We start from the raw sequence: 17,399 nt of genomic DNA on the forward strand, positions 1-17,399 counted from the left end.
TGTAATTTAGAAGTTTAGTGGAAAAGCAGCATATTTGAACTGAATTTCTTCTGAATTCTAATGCATACTACTAAAGTCAGATATATCTTAATAAGTAAGTGAAAGGGACTCTTTCCTAAGAACTAACTCAACCTTAAAGAATCTAGTAGTTGGAATAAATGTTTGAATTAATCTTAGTTTATTTTTCAACTTGAAACTTCCATGGTTATTCCACTGTGTGTAATGCAATTGGAGAAATGAGCAACCTTTTGATCAATGTAGTCAACCTCAACAGTGTTTTCTTTGTGTATCACTTTTTCAAGTGTTGTGGGCCAGTTCTTTGTTTAACCTAATTTCTTGTTGTTTTTTCATGTATGTAGGAAGAACAACATGTCAATTTATGATTGAAACAGTTTGTTTTTCGATTTTCTATAAGTGTGTTAAGCACAATGAAGCTACACACTTAAAAAATGTGTTTTTATATTTGAAAAATATTTTGTGTGTGAAAGTATTCCTAAGTAGCAAATTCCACTTTCTTTACCAGAGATTTATTTTAGTTGTTTCATATGATTCTCTATTGCTTTTACAGTTGTATAGATAAGATTTATTTCATTTCATATAAAAGTAGTGTTTTTATGTAGCAATATACTGAAATCAATAAAATACTTTCCAACAGAACACAATTCAATACAATTCGTCAATTGGTTCCAATTAAACACAATTCATTACAATAGACCAATCAGTTCTAAAAGAGCACCTAAAAACTCATATCGGTTATCGGAACCAATTTGAAAAATTTCCAGCTGGCTAGTTTTGTTATTATTTTATAATTTTCTTTAAAATTGGTTGCTACAGTTGGCAAAGCATTAGGCTGTTGTGAAGCATTTCATAAGTTTCTTTTATAACACATTGGTATTTTTTCACAAACTCTTTACAATGACAAGCTTATCTTCAAAACAGTTCATGTTGGAAAGACTTACAGACTAGCTATGGATATATCAATATTCAAACTAATAAAACAAAATCTTACTTTTTGACCTGGAAAACCATTAACTCCATATGTCCCTGGCTCTCCTTTTATGCCTTTGGGTCCAGGATATCCATCTATGATATCTCCTGGAGTTCCAGCTTCACCCTTCAGTCCATCTAGTCCAGGTGCTCCAGGTAAACCTTGGTACCCTAATGTTCCTACATAATGAAAATGTTTGGTCAACACATTTGCTTCTGTATGAACTGGTTTTGATTGTTGATTGAAATGGTTCAGTGGAAAGGATCAATTAAAAATACACATAAGGCATCAAGTTGAAATTCTGCTAAAAGTTCACCAACACATTTAGTGTTTGAATGGTTAATCAGGACTTTATTGCAAACTGAGAGTACCAGTGTGTAAAACATAACCTAACTTTGAAAAAATAAACGCTGTTAAAACACTGAATACTGTTAACCCATCCGCATACCTAGTCGTCGAATCGACGGCCTGTCTGGACGTTCACTTGCCGTACCTAGTCGTCGAATCGACGGGTTCCCGATTTTCATCACGTAGTTTCTTTTTCATTCAATAGATGGCAGAGGTTGTATGATCTCTCGAATCTATGACGTGTATGTTTGTGCTGCTAAGTTTTTCCTACCATTTCAAGCATGTTTTGTTCAGTAATTTCTCATGTAAACAAACCTTCATTTGTTACGTCTTGCAAACATGTTGCGTAAGAATGTTGTAGAAGATTCTGCGATTGAAAAGTTGCTTTTCATATGCGATAAAGAGCAAAATGTGGATTTTGGAAGTGGAGATGAACGCGGGGACTCATTTTGTGTTAGTGAAATGGAGGAATGTAGTGAAAGAGAGGAAGAGGTGGCTGTGGCAGGAAAAAAATAAATGGTTGAGGAATGGAAATGGAATGCAAAGGATGTGTGTGATGAAAATTATTAGGCGAGTTTCTATTTATGTTTCAAGTAAACTGCATATGTGCATACTTATTACTGTAATTCCACTTCAATATATACAGTTTTCACGTAAATTGCTTCGAAAGTTTTCACAATACTTGACATCTTGTCTTGCTGTGCAACCTTCATGGGAGATAGTCAAATTTAAATGGTATTTCATGGCAAAAAAATTTGGCATTTAAATGGTATGTGGATGGGTTAAGAAAGAGTAATAAGAAAAATAATTGTTCCCATTCACTATCCAATTCAACTTGATGAACAAGGCAATCTTTCATGAATGTTATGAAATTGATTGATTGATTTATTAGCATCCGTTCAACTTTGACAAAAGTTCGGAATTAATGTTAAATTACACTTTCAACACTTATTTCTGTAACAGGGTGGCCACTCTAGGACCACGATAAAATTCAGGTACAATTCCCGGTTTTTAAGGCAAACTTTCCAAAAATTCAATGATACTAGCAGGTGTTTTCTCTATTTCAAAGTAACGTACTACCATCTATCACCACCCACACATAAACACACACAAATATATTAACAATATAAGGGTTCTGTGCGATTCCAATATATCTAAAAATTATAATTCAATTCAACTGAACGGTGTATATATATTTAATTCAAGGTGTGGAGATTACATTTTCCATTTTACATATTCAGACTAGAAATACAAGGTGTGGCTAGAAAAAAACCTGACTGTTGCTACAAAATCTTTTATTGGTTATTTTGTACAATATGAATATTTTTCCTTCAAAGTACTCCCCTGCACAATCGATACACTGCTCCATACGAATTTTCCATTGCTGGAGACAGTGCTGGAAATCATTTTCCAAAACAATGTTCATGACCTCCGTCACTTTTGCTTTCACATATTCTACGGTCTTAAATCTGGTTTCTTTCAATGCTGATTTGACCTTTGGGAATAAAAAAAAGTTGCACAGAGCGAGATTCCATACTTGGCCAATAAAGCCTTGACTGACAATACCGTGTGGGCAGAAACATTGTCCTGATGAAGAATCCATGACTTGCTTTTAAACAAATCAGGTCATCGTCTTCTTACTTGCCCACGAAGGGTTGTCAGCATCGTAATGAAATATTGTTGGTTAACAGTTTGACCTTCGGGTACACAATTCAAATCAATTCACCAATATTTGCAGTATTTGATTCCGATTTTGACGTGCAAGACCATCCCTGATGTTTGTCATTAGCAATCACTTCTCGTCCCTCTCTAAACCTTTGAAACCACTCAAATACTTGAGTGCGTGATAAACACACATCTCCGTACACTTCCTTCAACAAACCATAAGTTTCTGTGGCAGATTTTCCGAGTTTGATAAGAAACTTCAGATGGATACGCTGTTCCACTTTCACACTTAATTTCTTTTCCAATGGAGCACAGATGTATGGTGCATTTCGTCCACAAACTACAGAAGAACTGAGCACCGTGCACCCTGGGCAATCACACAGCCGGTAGGCAATATATCACAATATACACCCATGCACTGCTTATCCTTGACGCGCTTACCGTTTGTCGACAGCAACATCAATCCATTTTTTTTCTAGCCACACCTCGTATATCTACAAACACAAGTCACAAATGTTACTTGATATAGTAATCTACGAAAATTGTTAATTGTATAAGAATTTCAAACTCACATTTAACTAATCAACTTCAAGAAATTTTATCTTTTAATAATCTTCCGCCTGTCAGATAGATTGTTGTGTATAAGACACTAACAAAGCAAACGGACAGAGAATTCTGTTGTATTTTCCACACAGCTTTCTTCTCTTTTCCTTCCTCGATAAAAATAAAATCTAAACTGTGAAAACCTTGCCTCATGGCATTAATAAATATGTATAAATTAAATGGAATTGGGTTTATAAAAAGTTGCAATTTTTCATGCCTACAAGGAAAAATTCAAGCAGAATTCACGCATAATTCCCGAAGCCAATAATTCACACATAATTCCCAGAATTCAAGGAATTCCCAGTGAGTAGCCTCCCTGTGTAATATAAATGGATAATTCTACATATATAACAACAGAATACTAAAAATATAGTTTATATAATTTTTCATAGATTGGTATAGTAGTAAAAATCACACAATGAAAATTTCTGTGACAATTAAAACGATAGAGATAAAATTTTAAAATTTCACCAAGAATGCTTGAATGAAGTTATTGCAACATTAAAAATATACTGATTGTTACCTCCTGTTGTTTCCATCCCATAAACAGATGAACGTGTTAGTGGAGGTAATTTTTAGCATCTTTCCTACATCCTAAACCTCACCAATAAATTTTATCACTCCATCAATTAACCGTTTCTATGGTATTGATGTACTACATGAGGTTGATTGTTGTCCTTCAGGGTGTGATTGAGATATTATATGGTGCATTTAGCTACATAGATCCATCAGATTACTAAAAATATTGACTTTGTAGATTTTGTATTTGTAAGATACTGATAGCAAACATGGTGCTTTTTTTTTCAGCTTTTGTTGATTAATATGCTAAAAACTGGACTCCTTGTTGAAACTGGCCTTTCAGGGCCAAAGTTTTCAAACAGCTTTTCATTGGGTTACTTTTAGATTCCCGGTGGAAGCACATAGTGGTTCGGATTCCACTTTATATTGTAGGTTCAGTCCCAATTAGCCTTACTGTGCATAAAGTGGACTTAAAACATGTAGTCAATCAATCAATCATTGGGTTACTTGTGTTCAGTGTATTAATAACCACTGTTACCTAACTTTCTAGACCAAAAGTTCACTATCTTTTCATTCATGCATTTCACACTTATCCTAGTGGTTTGCATAGATCTGTCCTGGGTTTGATCACTTGTGGCAGCTCCAAACTTTTAGTGTTGACCCAGCATCATGAGGACAATTGAGGAGTTTCTTGGATTGATTACTTGATTTTGTTTATTTTACTTCACTTTGCTGTCACTTCTTAGCTAATCATAAAGATGAAATGACTGATGATATGATGAAATTAATGGACACTCACAAAGAGCACCATACCCAGACTGGGAGTCGAAGCTGGGACCCCTGGTATCATAGCATGTTGTCCTAACCACTCTGCCACGGAGGCCAGCAGGAAGTTATTTCGGAACAATTAAAAACTGAAATTTCCTGTGAATTATTTGAAAATATATTATCTTAAACTGGATCGAAACTAAGTAATAATATATGTATTATTATTATTATTGTCATTTATTTGCAAACATGCACTGTATATATTTCATACGTTTTATTGTTTTCATTTCTTTGTGTTGTAGTAGTAGATTTATATTTATAAATTCTTTTATGCTATTTTATTTGTGTAGTTATCTTGTAATTTTCATGTATAAAAATTAACTCTGCTAACATTTTTCATTGTTGGGTTAAGTGGTAGATCAGCATTTGCTGAACCTCGCCAAAGAATAAAGACAACTGAATTGAATTGAAACAATAGCAATGGACTCTAGTCTTAAAAGCTAGAAAACAGTGGTCATGCGCCTTGATGCGCTGATCACACATCATCCAATGTAAAGCAGTCACAGCACGCGGAGCCATGCATGGCTTTTAGCTCCTGAACGAAGATACAGAAGGCTTTTTTTTTTTTTGTTATTGACAACATGTCATGCACCTGGGCATTTTTCATCGTTGCCGAACTTGCTCTATTTTAACTTTAAAATTTAACAAAATTCAAACCATATTCGTAAAGAAAATTTTTTCCTGAAAATCTGCTTGCTGACTTGAAAATACAGTTTAATGCAAATGTTTTTGATTCATAAGGTCTTAGAAATGAACTGATAGTGTTTTATAAAACTGCACTACGATAAATCGCTATGAAAATTGGTAGCATTTATGATAAGCGAAAATATAGACAATGCTTTTAAAGAAAGTTTTTCGTTTAGCTAAATTATTGTTACTGCCAATGGGCAGTTTGGCCGTATTATCCACTGAGAAAGACCTATCTTGGAGTAATAAGAGGAAATAAAGAAATGTACAAGTTGTAGAATTTACAATTCATGATGGGTTAAAACAAGGAGATGCATTATCTCCATTGCTCTTTAATTTTGCCTTAGAATATGCTGTAAGGAAGGTAAAAGAAACTAAAGAAGGACTAAAATTAAATGGTGTGACTCAGTTGTTAGCATATGCAGATGATGTAGACTTACTGGGGGATGATGTGAATACAATTAAGAATAATGCTAAAATATTTTTCAAAACTGCTAAAGAGATAGGTTTGGAAGTTAACAAAGAGAAAACTAAATATATGCTTACAGGCCGAAACCAAGTGTTAGGTAATAATCAAAATCTAATTATTGATAACAACTCGTTTGAACCAGTTTCCAAATTCAAATACTTAGGAGTAATATTAACAAATGAAAATTATATTAAAGAGGAAATAAAAAGTAGGCTTAATTCAGGAAATGCATGTTACTTCTCTCTTCATAAACTTTTGTCTTCTCGTTTAATATCTAAGAAACTAAAAGTTAAAATATACAAAACAGTAATTTTGCCTGTAGTATTATATGGGTGTGAAACTTGGTCCCTTACATTGAAAGAGGAACATAAATTGAGAGTATTTGAAAATAAAATCCTTAGGAAAATCTTTGGACCTAAAAGGGATGAGGAGACAGGTGAGTGGAGAAGGTTACATAATTTAGAACTACATAATTTGTACTCATGTCCAGATATTATTAGAATAATTAAATCAAGAAGACTTAGGTGGGCAGGACATGTGGCACGAATGGGAGAGGAAAGAGGAGTTTACAGGATTCTTGTTGGGAAACCTGATGGTAAGAGACCTGTAGGAAGGCCAAGACGAAGATGGAGGGACAACGTTGAGATGGACCTAAAGGAAATCGGTAGGGATGGAAAAGAGTATATAGAACTTGCTCAAGATAGGAACAGATGGAAGGCCTGTGTTGCTGCAGCCATGAACCTTCGGGTTTAAGAAGGCTAGAGAGTTAGTTAGTTAGTTGTAGATTTCACAAATTCGCCAAGAAAGCAGGGAGGCTAAAGTTTATGTACAAGTAAGATTTTAACTTAATTAGGCCTATTTTACATCGTAATTCATTAATGCCAATTTTTATATTTAATTACAGAAGGAGTGCAAATTAATAAGATTTCATTATTCTCATCGTATGAGACAGCTTATTTTATCTTATTATTTCCTTGTCGTTTAAATGTCTATTGTATTGCAGTGAGCTTTTAAATTTGAAAGGGCAATGACCTTGCCGTTCATCCTGCAGAATTATTGCACCCCCTTCCTCCCTTCCTGGTTAAAATATCGATCCTGACATTCGGCAACTCTTGTGATGACTACATACACCTCGCCACTACATTTCAGCACTCTCACTGGGATCAAACACAGCACCACTCACAGCAAAGAAGTAGCACTAACCAATTGGGTATGTGTAAAACAACAAATGACTAATGCTACTTGGTACAGAATGGTAAAGTTCACAGCAGACTGCATCGCCTTGTAATCAAGGGGACCTGGGTTCGATTCCTGGAGGAGGCACATACTGGTTCGGATCCACTTTAAATTGTAGGACCAGTCCGGATTAGCCTTACTGTGCATAAAGTGGACTTAAAACACCAAATCAATTCAATCGAAGCAGACTGCCTGACAAGGAGGAATCTACTCGTACGCTCCCTCCATCCAGCCTGGTAACTGGGCAAGCTATATTTCAAACTGATAAATTGCAAATGTCTAGCTTTTAATATATTTATTAGGGATGGACTGATATGAAATTTCGGCCGATACCGATAAAGTACCGATATTAAATTTACCGATACCAATAACCGATATTCTACCGATCCGATATAAAATTAGAAGTGGTCCTTGAAGAACCTGAAAGGTTCATTGACCTCCTTAATAAATTGTTTCAATGTGACTGCAGTGCAAGAGAAGTTGCATATTTAGACATTTATTTTTTTAGAAATTAGAGCATGGAGATTATTCATAAAAATTACAACAAAATGGCAGAATTTTGCACTAATTTATCAGATATTTATTGATATATCAGATCGGTAAAATAATCGTTAATTTTACCGATACACTGATATGCCTATATTGGCCGATACCGATAGAGTACCGATTAATCGGTCCCATCCCTAATATTTATCAATGAACCGCTGATACTACCAATGTCTTAAATTTGTTGGTTTGGTCTCTCTATCCTGACAAACACTTTTGGTTTCTACTACAGACACAGAACTTGTGCCGTTATCAGTCCACTTCTTCCACAGATGCACTAAACTGGGACTGGACTTACAGTTTAAAATGGAATTCAAAGCACTGAAATGTGCTTCACTATCATTCATTCTTTTTATTTCATTTATTTTATGTCACTTTTCTACCTTTTCACGATGATGAAGATGATGAAATGGTTTCATTTAATTTGTTATTTAGCATTGCATTTCTGTCACTTTGGCTAATTGCGACAATGAGGATGAGTGATGATATGATGAAATTGATGAAGGGGCACTCAGAAAGAACACCCATGCCCAGCCCGGAATTCAAACCCCCTGGACCCCTGTGATGAAATGGATTATGTTACAAGCACAATGACACATCCATGATTTAACCAGCATTTGAACCTAGGACCTCTAGCTTTATATCATGCTATACTGGAAACATGATTGAAAAGCAATAACATTAACCTGAATATATAAAAATAGACAATGTTTAATACAAGTAACAGATAATTATAAATGATCAGGGTTGTCCATAAGTGCAAACAAAGATGGGAAAAATGAATCAAACACATTGATGCATGATGTAGGAAAGGGGGGAAACTTGTTAGGGTATGTTACCAAATTTGCGATCATCTTTAAGTCTGCCATCTTGGAGTCAACTTCAATTTCTTAAATGTAAGGTGGTCATGTAACAAAATGGGATAGAATTTCACAATAAACATGATGCTGTGCTTAATTTTCAATGTAACTTTCACCTTTATGCCTTTAGAACCTCAAATATTTTTGGTTATAGGTGGCTTGATTGGCTGTGTTTGTTGCATTACCTGGTTTCATCACTAGAAAATTCTACCATCACTCCTTTCATGGAAAACAGCAAGATATTACCAGCCTACTCTGACATGGGATCAACATTAAGACATTGGATGAAATATAAGTATCCACACCACCTTATATGTTTTCTGTCAGAGAACACTAAATACTAATGTTGTTAGTTCCATATACATTACACTTAAAGGAAGCCACTGAATCAGGTAATAACAATATTAATCTGGAAAAACTTTTCTTCAATTACACTTGCATAAATCCCACAAAACAGAAACCATACATCTTTTTATCATCTTCTTCTTCTTTATTTTTCTTGGCACGTATTTTTGCGATTTCTAGCCAAAGTTGCTGAGTTCAGGTAATATTATATATGTTCCAAACAATACGAGGGGGTATTAAAAAGTTCGTGCAATCTCCTGGAAGGAAACAAACTAGAAACCCCCTCAGATATGTGTATTCTACAATGGTCCTTCTAGGTTAAGCACACAAATTTTTGTCTGTTTTGGATGTTTATTGCTATCCTTTTTTTTACACGTGAATAAAGGAAGGTATCATGATTGACAAAATTGAGGGATGGAGCGTCATCAAATTCCTGCATCTCCAGGGGAAAGCAGCGAAGCAAATTCATGATGAGATGAAAGCAGTGTACGGGGAGGAAAGCCCATCCTATGAGATGGTTTCCAACTGGAAACAGCAGTTCCAAACCTGTCACATGCTAATTTCCGATGCCCCTGGGACAGGGAGACCGTCCTTCACAAATGATGGCACATTGATGGAGAAAGTGGAGAAGATGATAACGGAAGACAGGAGGATCACCATTGAAAGTGTGATGGCTGTAATCGGTGTTAGTTATGGATCCATCTGGAATATCATCCATCACCAGCTGCACCTTAGAGAGGAAGCAGCACTAGAGATGTTAGGCCTCTGTGAGCTGGATGAAGAGGAGTTTTTCAGCAGACTGGTTACAATGGATGAAAGTTGGTTCTACCTTTATGACCCAGAAACAAAGGAGATGAGTAAGCAGTGGAAACACAGCTCCTCACCACCCCCCAAAAAGGCAAGAGTGCTAAAGTCAGCCACTAAGGTGATGCTGTCCGTTATCTGGGACTGTGAGGGAGTCATCCTGACGGACTACCTGCCACAGGTTCACACAATCACAAATGACTATTATTGTGATCTCCTAGCTCGGTTACATCAAAACTTAAAGTGAAAAGGCGAGGAAAGCTCACAAAAGGAGTGCTGCTATTGGCAGACAACGCACCAGCCCATTCTGCCAATGCATCCATTTCGAAAACAGTTCAATTAGGATACAAAATTTTGCCCAACCCTCCATATTCCCCAGAACTGGCACCGAGTGACTTCTTCCTCTCTCCGGAAATGAAGCGTCCACTCAAAGGACGCCACTTTGACACAAGGGATGATGTCATTTCTAAGGTGGAATGTGGATTCAGGCCCAAAATGCAGTGTTCTATAAAAACGGTTTACGCAAGGTGAAAAACTGCTGGCAGAAATGTTATCACCAAGCATGGCGATTATGTGGAGAAGGACTAATACCACCATGATTTTGTACTTGTCCAAAGTTGTTTCCTTCCAGGTGATTGCACGAACGTTTTGATACCCCCTCGTAAGTTACTAATATATGAAAAATTTAAAAAAGCGACATCCGACTTTTCTTTGAATTTATCAAACTGTAAGCAGATTTGGATAAAGGAAAATGCTAGGCTTCATTTTTTTTTATCAGCATACATCATAATCTCTATAAAAACAACTAACATTTCCATCCAAGCAACCTGAAAGAAACTTAGAGGTTAGTCAATAACTATTAGATAGGATTACAGAATTATATCATAACACAATTTACATCTTAAGTCGATGTTGGCTTTAATGTATGCACTTGAAACATTGGAAGCCAACATTGACTTAACCTGGCTGGTAACCCGAGAACACTTGTTTGAAGTATTTGGTGTAGGAATTAATTTGTGCGCCTGGACAAGAGATGGCGTAACGAGCGTATCGTCTCACAGTTCCGTGTATCCACACATGCGTTGAAAACTCCTGTCAGCGCACATCGTTCGTAGTATAGGGCAGTTGATTGATGCGTAAACAACAGCAGTTTGTAGTCAACTGAACATGGCGCAGTTCGTGCCAGATAAAGTGTTTTTGCGGGGTGTTCTGCTTCATTACTTTAACATGCAGAAAAGTGCTACCGAAAGTCATCATATTTTGGTGGAAGTGTATGGTGACCATGCGCTAGCTGAGCGAATGTGTCAGAAGTGGTTTGCACGGTTTAGAAGTGATGATTTTGGCCTGCAAGACCAAGAGCGACCTGGACAGCCAAAAAAATTTGAAGACGAAGAATTGAGAGCATTGCTCGATCAGGATTCGTGTCAAACGCAGGAAGAACTTGCAGAAGCATTAGGTGTTGATCAAACAACAGTTTCCAAACACCTCAAAGCCATGGGAATGATTCAAAAGATGTCACATTGGGTTCCACATGAATTGAAAAACAGAGACGTTGAAAGACAAAAAAACATTTGCGAATTGCTGCTTCAAAGACAGAAAAGAAAGGGGTTTTTGCATCGCATTGTTATTGGCGATGAGAAGTGGATCCATTACGAGAACCCGAAACGAAAAAAGGCCTGGGTGAAGCCAGGTGAACCAGGTCCATCACAACCGAAACGAGATATTCACTGTGCAATGGTTATGCTGTGCATATAGTGGGATATGAAAGGTGTGGTGTACTATGAGCTGCTGCAACCGGGTGAAACTATTAATGGAGAACGTTATTGACGACAATTAATGCGTTTGAAGCAAGCTCTGGCCAGGAAACGACCAGAATGGGAGAACAGACATGATAAACTTATTTTTCAACATGATAACGCTCGCCCACATGTTGCAAAACCGGTCAAAACCTATTTAGAAAATGTCGGATGGGAAGTTTTACCCCACCTGCCGTATTCACCAGACGTTGCTCCTTCGGACTACTACTTGTTCGATTGCATGAATAACGATTTGATTGGACAGCGGTTCACTTCTTCAGAAGATATCGAAAAATGGGTCTCTGACTGGATCGCTTCAAAGGATGAGGACTTCTTTCACCACAGAATCCGTAACTTGCCTTTCAGATGAGCGAAAGTGGTGGCTCGCGATGGACAATATTTTTCTTAAGGTATTTATGTATTTTGTGTTTGAACTACAGCTTCAATGTGTGCGTAACAACCGCATGAATTAATTCCTAGACCAAATAATTTGTTTTTAAATGTAATATTTTAAATGTTGTATTACTGAATTAGGTGGAGGTGTAGCATGTTAACCCAAGAAAAATTGGTGGTAATTATTCTGATTATAAATACAAGTAAACAACAATCATGAATTGAGGACTAAAAGTGGTAAACGTTTTAAGTGCCAAAAGCGAAAGTATTGGGAAATCGCATCGTTCTGCACATCAGCCCATAAGAACGTTCACACTAGTGACCTCTTTACACGCCCTTTGAACTAATTAGGGGCTACCAGCCACTTTTCACGTTTACCACATTATAAAGCATGGCACATTGCACAGTTTAACGTGGAAAACGGTGTTTGAATTCTTGTGGCACTTACAGCGTTTACCAATTTAAGTCTTCAATTCTGATTATGTTGTGGAATTTTAAAAAAAATGACAGACAGATTACCAAGTTGATTATCATCAACCAGCATGCCTAGACATGTTACAGTATGCTAGTAACACTTACAAATAACTTCAAGTATAACCACAACATACCTGATTCACCAATTTCACCCTTTGGCCCACTGAACTGCGATTCTCCAGGTGGACCTGGAATGCCGATTTGTCCAGGATCACCAAGGGGACCCTAAATAATGAGAATATCTCATAAGGCATGGCTCTGGCATTATATGAGGTATAATATATAATACATACAATTAGTGTCTGTCAAGGAACACATGAACAAACTAGGGTTGCATGAAACTAAGCAATGGTTATGGAAGGTAGGATTCAATTTCCACTATTAAATTAATAAATTAAAGAGATAGACTGATATGAAATTTCTGCTGGCACTGATATAAAATTAGCTGATACTGATATTGTATCAATTACATGTAAAATTCCACATGTTCTTCAAAGAAAATGAAACATTAATTCACAATCTTAATCAATGTATCATGTTACCACAGTGGGGTTTATATTTGGAAAAGAAACTGCATATCTAGGCCTTTACTTTACGAAACCAATTTGCTAGAATTTTGCTATAAAATATTAAAAAATTACATCAGAATATTAAAATATCTGTTATCAGTTGTTGCAAAATCAATGGAAATTTCAAATTTAGCATAACATTCAACATAATTTTACTTCAAAATAGCACCAATACAAATATATACCGATGCTGGTTCAGCCCTGAAATTTAGTTATTTTAAAATAATATTTGCATTTTAGTTATTTTAAGTTATTATTCAACATCTACAAATTAAATTTGATGATAATTCATGCCACTGTTCAAACTAAGAAATTCTGTTTTCGCAGATTCACCATCTCCTTAAATTTTATCCCATTTTCTGCAATCTGCAACTGGGAATGTAACCCACCATGCCCTTAAACCCATAGCCCAACAAACCATGAGGGCCAGGGCCCACCTACCAACTGCTGGCCCACATCCACATGCTTTGATTGATTGATTTAGTTTATTTTACTTCGCGTTTTTGTGCCTCTTGGCTAATTTGCAAAGATAGGGATGAGTGATGAAATTGATGAATGGACATTCACAAACAACCAAGCCTGAGCGGGATTCGAACCCAGGACCCTTTGCGTTGCAGCACGATGTGCTAACCACTTGGCCACAGGGTCTGGCACACATCCACATGCCTCAGCAGAGGAGGGCGATGGTGATGTGTGGTCAATCATGACAAACCATGTCATTTCTTGCAGATTTCTATGACTGTAATATGCTACTCATTAGTAGCTCTCTAATTTCCTCATGATGGCGCCCATCAGTCTCATACACTGGCCAAAATCTCAGAAGTAATCTCTGGAGACTCGAGCTTGTACTCATAGCCTTAGGCCAAAGTCTGACACCTTACTTCACACAGCCTCATACCATCAGTGGTCCAGGCAGTAAGATATTTGACTCCCCAGGTTTGGTTCACAGGACAGACAATCTTAGGCTGGAATTACATTTGGAATTTCTACACTTTCAATACTGTGACTCTATGTGCTCAGAGTTTAAATTAAAAGAAGTACCAACCTTTGCTCCAGGTGGACCCCTAACTCCTGGTCCTCCTCCAATCCCTGGATCTCCATAAGTCCCATTGAAGCCTCTTCTTCCTGATAGACCACGTTGTCCCTTTGGTCCTTGTCTCCCTGTAAAACAATATTTTTGTTACTATCCAGAAAAAAATATTATAGATGTAATATTTTATGTATATAAAAATTATACACACACACACAATATGTGAGGTAGAAGACAGTAAACACTTACCACAAATAAGAAATTCTTATGATATTTCTTGCCACATGTTCACAAAGTAGAAATACAGACTAAGATGCTGTCAGTATATCAGTGAAGCCAGAAAGAAGAGATAGATAACAGGTGTTGATGTGAAGGTGTGTTCTCTTGCCAGTGTTTACTGCATGTTAGGTGGTGGTTAGTTCAAAAGGGCAGGAAAGGGGGTGGGGCATTTATTGAGTGGCTAGGTTGAGTCAGGCAAGGGGGTATAGTGGCATCCGTGCCTGATATGTAGGCCCTTCCCACCGCCTGCAGGAAAAGGTGTCTGTTGACACGTCCCTTTTGGCTCATCCACGTCTTTTGTAATTAATACTATGGACCATATTGATTATTTAATGTTTTCTTTTGTTGTATGTTTAGTTACCATTTGTGATTATTAGAGTTGGCTAGCTTCGCGAATGCTTGGGAATTTTCGAGTGACGATGATAAAGTCACAAAGCTGCCTTGCGCACTGCTATATAAACGGTGCAGCAGTGATATTCTGGGCAGTTGATTTTCAGAATTAGTAGAGTGCACATCATTCTCCACAATGTGGCTGCTCTGTAAGGTCTCAATTAGCATCAAGATGAGGTTGGACCCAAGCTGTTGGTCATTGTTATTGCAGTGGAGAACCGTGTTATGTGCTATTAATATTTTGTCTTCTAAATTATTTTGTAAATTTATTTTTATTGATTTTCTTTAAGATGTCTGTTTATTTCCATGCAACGGTGCTTATGTTTTGCTTTTGGGTTTTGCAGAACTCCGTACTGGGGTTCAAAACTGAACATATTGTTGCATTAGTGTTGCAGTGGCGGAGATATTGGCCTTGTTGGACCTGAGTTCTTAATATGTAAATTGTACTTGTCATGGGTCCAGGCAGACTAGTTATTTCATGTATAGATTCCTGTGAAGTTTTCTCAATATCAGGAATTGTTTTTCCTTTCTCATCATGTATGGTTTTCCCTCATATTTCCTAAATTACAATTATGTGCGTAGTTGTTCATCTACGATGGGTAGGCCCATCGCAGGGCTCATTTTACCCATTCTTTTCTTGGCATTGTGCATAACTTTCGCGGATCAAGCATCGAACCGTCGACCACTGGATTACCAGCCATGTACATGTACTAAATCTTTTACCGTTCAAGCTTGAGGAGAAAAGAAATGTCATATTTGACAAAAAAAACGAACCTTTAAGAAAGAAGCTTGTTATTTTTGTTTCAGAACAGAAAATGATTGTTGAGATTGTAAAGTATATCTTTATCAGTTTTAAGAATGCCATTGTTGTAACGTGTACTTTTCCTTAAGAAGAAAAAAAGAAGAGATCTAAATAAAAGCAACTTGGATTGTCAGTAAAAATGTGTTTGCAGTATAATTTTCTTGCTTGCCCAGTGTTGCCAAATTTGTATGTGTTTTCTTTCTGGTAAATGCTCAACGTGACATTGCCAGGTTTCTTTTCTTGCTTTTGGCCAAATTGTTTAAGTTCATTCACCTGTTCCTGAGATGGCGCAAAAGAAGATTCCATTGAAAAGAGTATCTCTAACTGCTCTAACAAAAGGTAGCTTTGAGGCTGAAGAGAAATCATCTTCGAAAATAAGGAAGGTGAATCAAGTGGAGAGAGTGATGGCAGAGCATTAATACAATTCTCATTTGCATCAAGACAGAGAGACATGCGAAGGAAGGTTCTTTTCCCTTTTTGAAAGAATGACATGTCGGATGTCGAAGAATTACCCTCATATATTCGCAACAGATATTCTTCTTGTTAATTATTAAATTGCTCTGCATGAGGGAAATTTCCACGCCTAAGTCGTCATAGATTAAGATAGTTAATTAAGGAGATTCAGTGAATTTCGGGTTAGGTGCTTGGTTGTGTTTAGGAAACATTGAAGAGTCTTCATGTGCATTGTATCTCCTGTTCCTCTGTTATTCATCGTGCGCCATTTTCTTCTCCCTCTTCTTCGTTATCATTGTCATCACGACTTAAAAATATGTTACACTGTGCATGGGGATAATAAGTGGATAATGGCCACATGGAAACAGTTGTTAAAGGTGGTGTTGTGGGCTGTTGGTATAGGTGGCGACAGTGAGGTCGGAGTTTTGAATTGAAGAATCGTGGTTATTGATTCTGAGGTTCGAGGGGGTAAAGGTGTTGCCAAGGTAAAAGTTACCACAGATTTGGCAGATGAGGATGCATATAAGGTTGGAGGAGTGGCAGGTGCCCTTTGGGTGAAGGGTGAACTCACCAGCAGTGGTAGGGATCTGGAGAGTTTCAGTTTTTGTTATAAGTGCACTTAATGCACAGAAAGGCTAATTGCGACTGGACCTCCTCCGGGTATTGAACCTATGACCCATTGAGTTCAAGATGATGTCACAACCACTGTGGCATCGGGGAGGACATCTTACACCTGGGTTTGTTTCAATTGTGGGCTGGGGGGGATCTGGCATGCAAGGGGTTGGTGTATTTGGGACCAAGGTGTTTTGGGGGTTGTCGGAAGATGACCCTCAGTTTGTACCGAAAGATATCCCTGGTGTCAGGATCACTGTGAAGGATGGGAACGAAGGAGTGGAGGGTATGTTTGATTTTCATAAGGTGAGGGTGGTATTGGGTGATCAGAGCAGGAGGGTTGGTTTTGGATTGTTTGGTGTGGGTGTGGTAGGTGGTTCTGGTGATTTCATTCGTGATGAGATGTAACTAATATTTCATATGATGAGCTTGCCATGCATTGCTTTATTGAAATGTATTTCCATTTTCCTTCAGTTTTTTTATAATCAATGGCAATGATATAAAAATCATATTTACTGTTTATTGGGGATAGACAGATATAAAATGTTTACCAATATCAATATCAATATCAATACTGTTAATGAACCTCTGATCTGATATAAAATTGCAGATATGTATGTAGGACAAAAATGGATAATATCCTTAATTAATGAAAGTAAGCAAGTGAAATCTGAGCAAATTAATAATTAATACTAGAGCTGAG

At 37.0% G+C, this 17,399-nt stretch overlaps 1 protein-coding gene across 1 annotated transcript in view; it reads right to left on the reverse strand.

Annotated features, from left to right (window-relative positions):
* LOC145979562 (uncharacterized) overlaps positions 1-17,399 on the reverse strand; it is a 339,077-nt gene that overhangs the window by 62,516 nt on the left and 259,162 nt on the right. Inside the window, exons 20-22 of the mRNA XM_083112535.1 lie at positions 14,176-14,291; positions 12,696-12,786; positions 1,010-1,167 (exon numbers count right to left, since the gene is read on the reverse strand). Coding sequence (XP_082968661.1) covers positions 1,010-1,167; positions 12,696-12,786; positions 14,176-14,291 — 365 coding nt within the window. The remainder of the gene's footprint in view (positions 1-1,009; positions 1,168-12,695; positions 12,787-14,175; positions 14,292-17,399) is intronic.

Source organism: Lepisma saccharinum, chromosome 26, assembly GCF_977018435.1.
Source record: "Lepisma saccharinum chromosome 26, izLepSacc3.1, whole genome shotgun sequence".
Taxonomy (NCBI): domain Eukaryota; kingdom Metazoa; phylum Arthropoda; class Insecta; order Zygentoma; family Lepismatidae; genus Lepisma; species Lepisma saccharinum.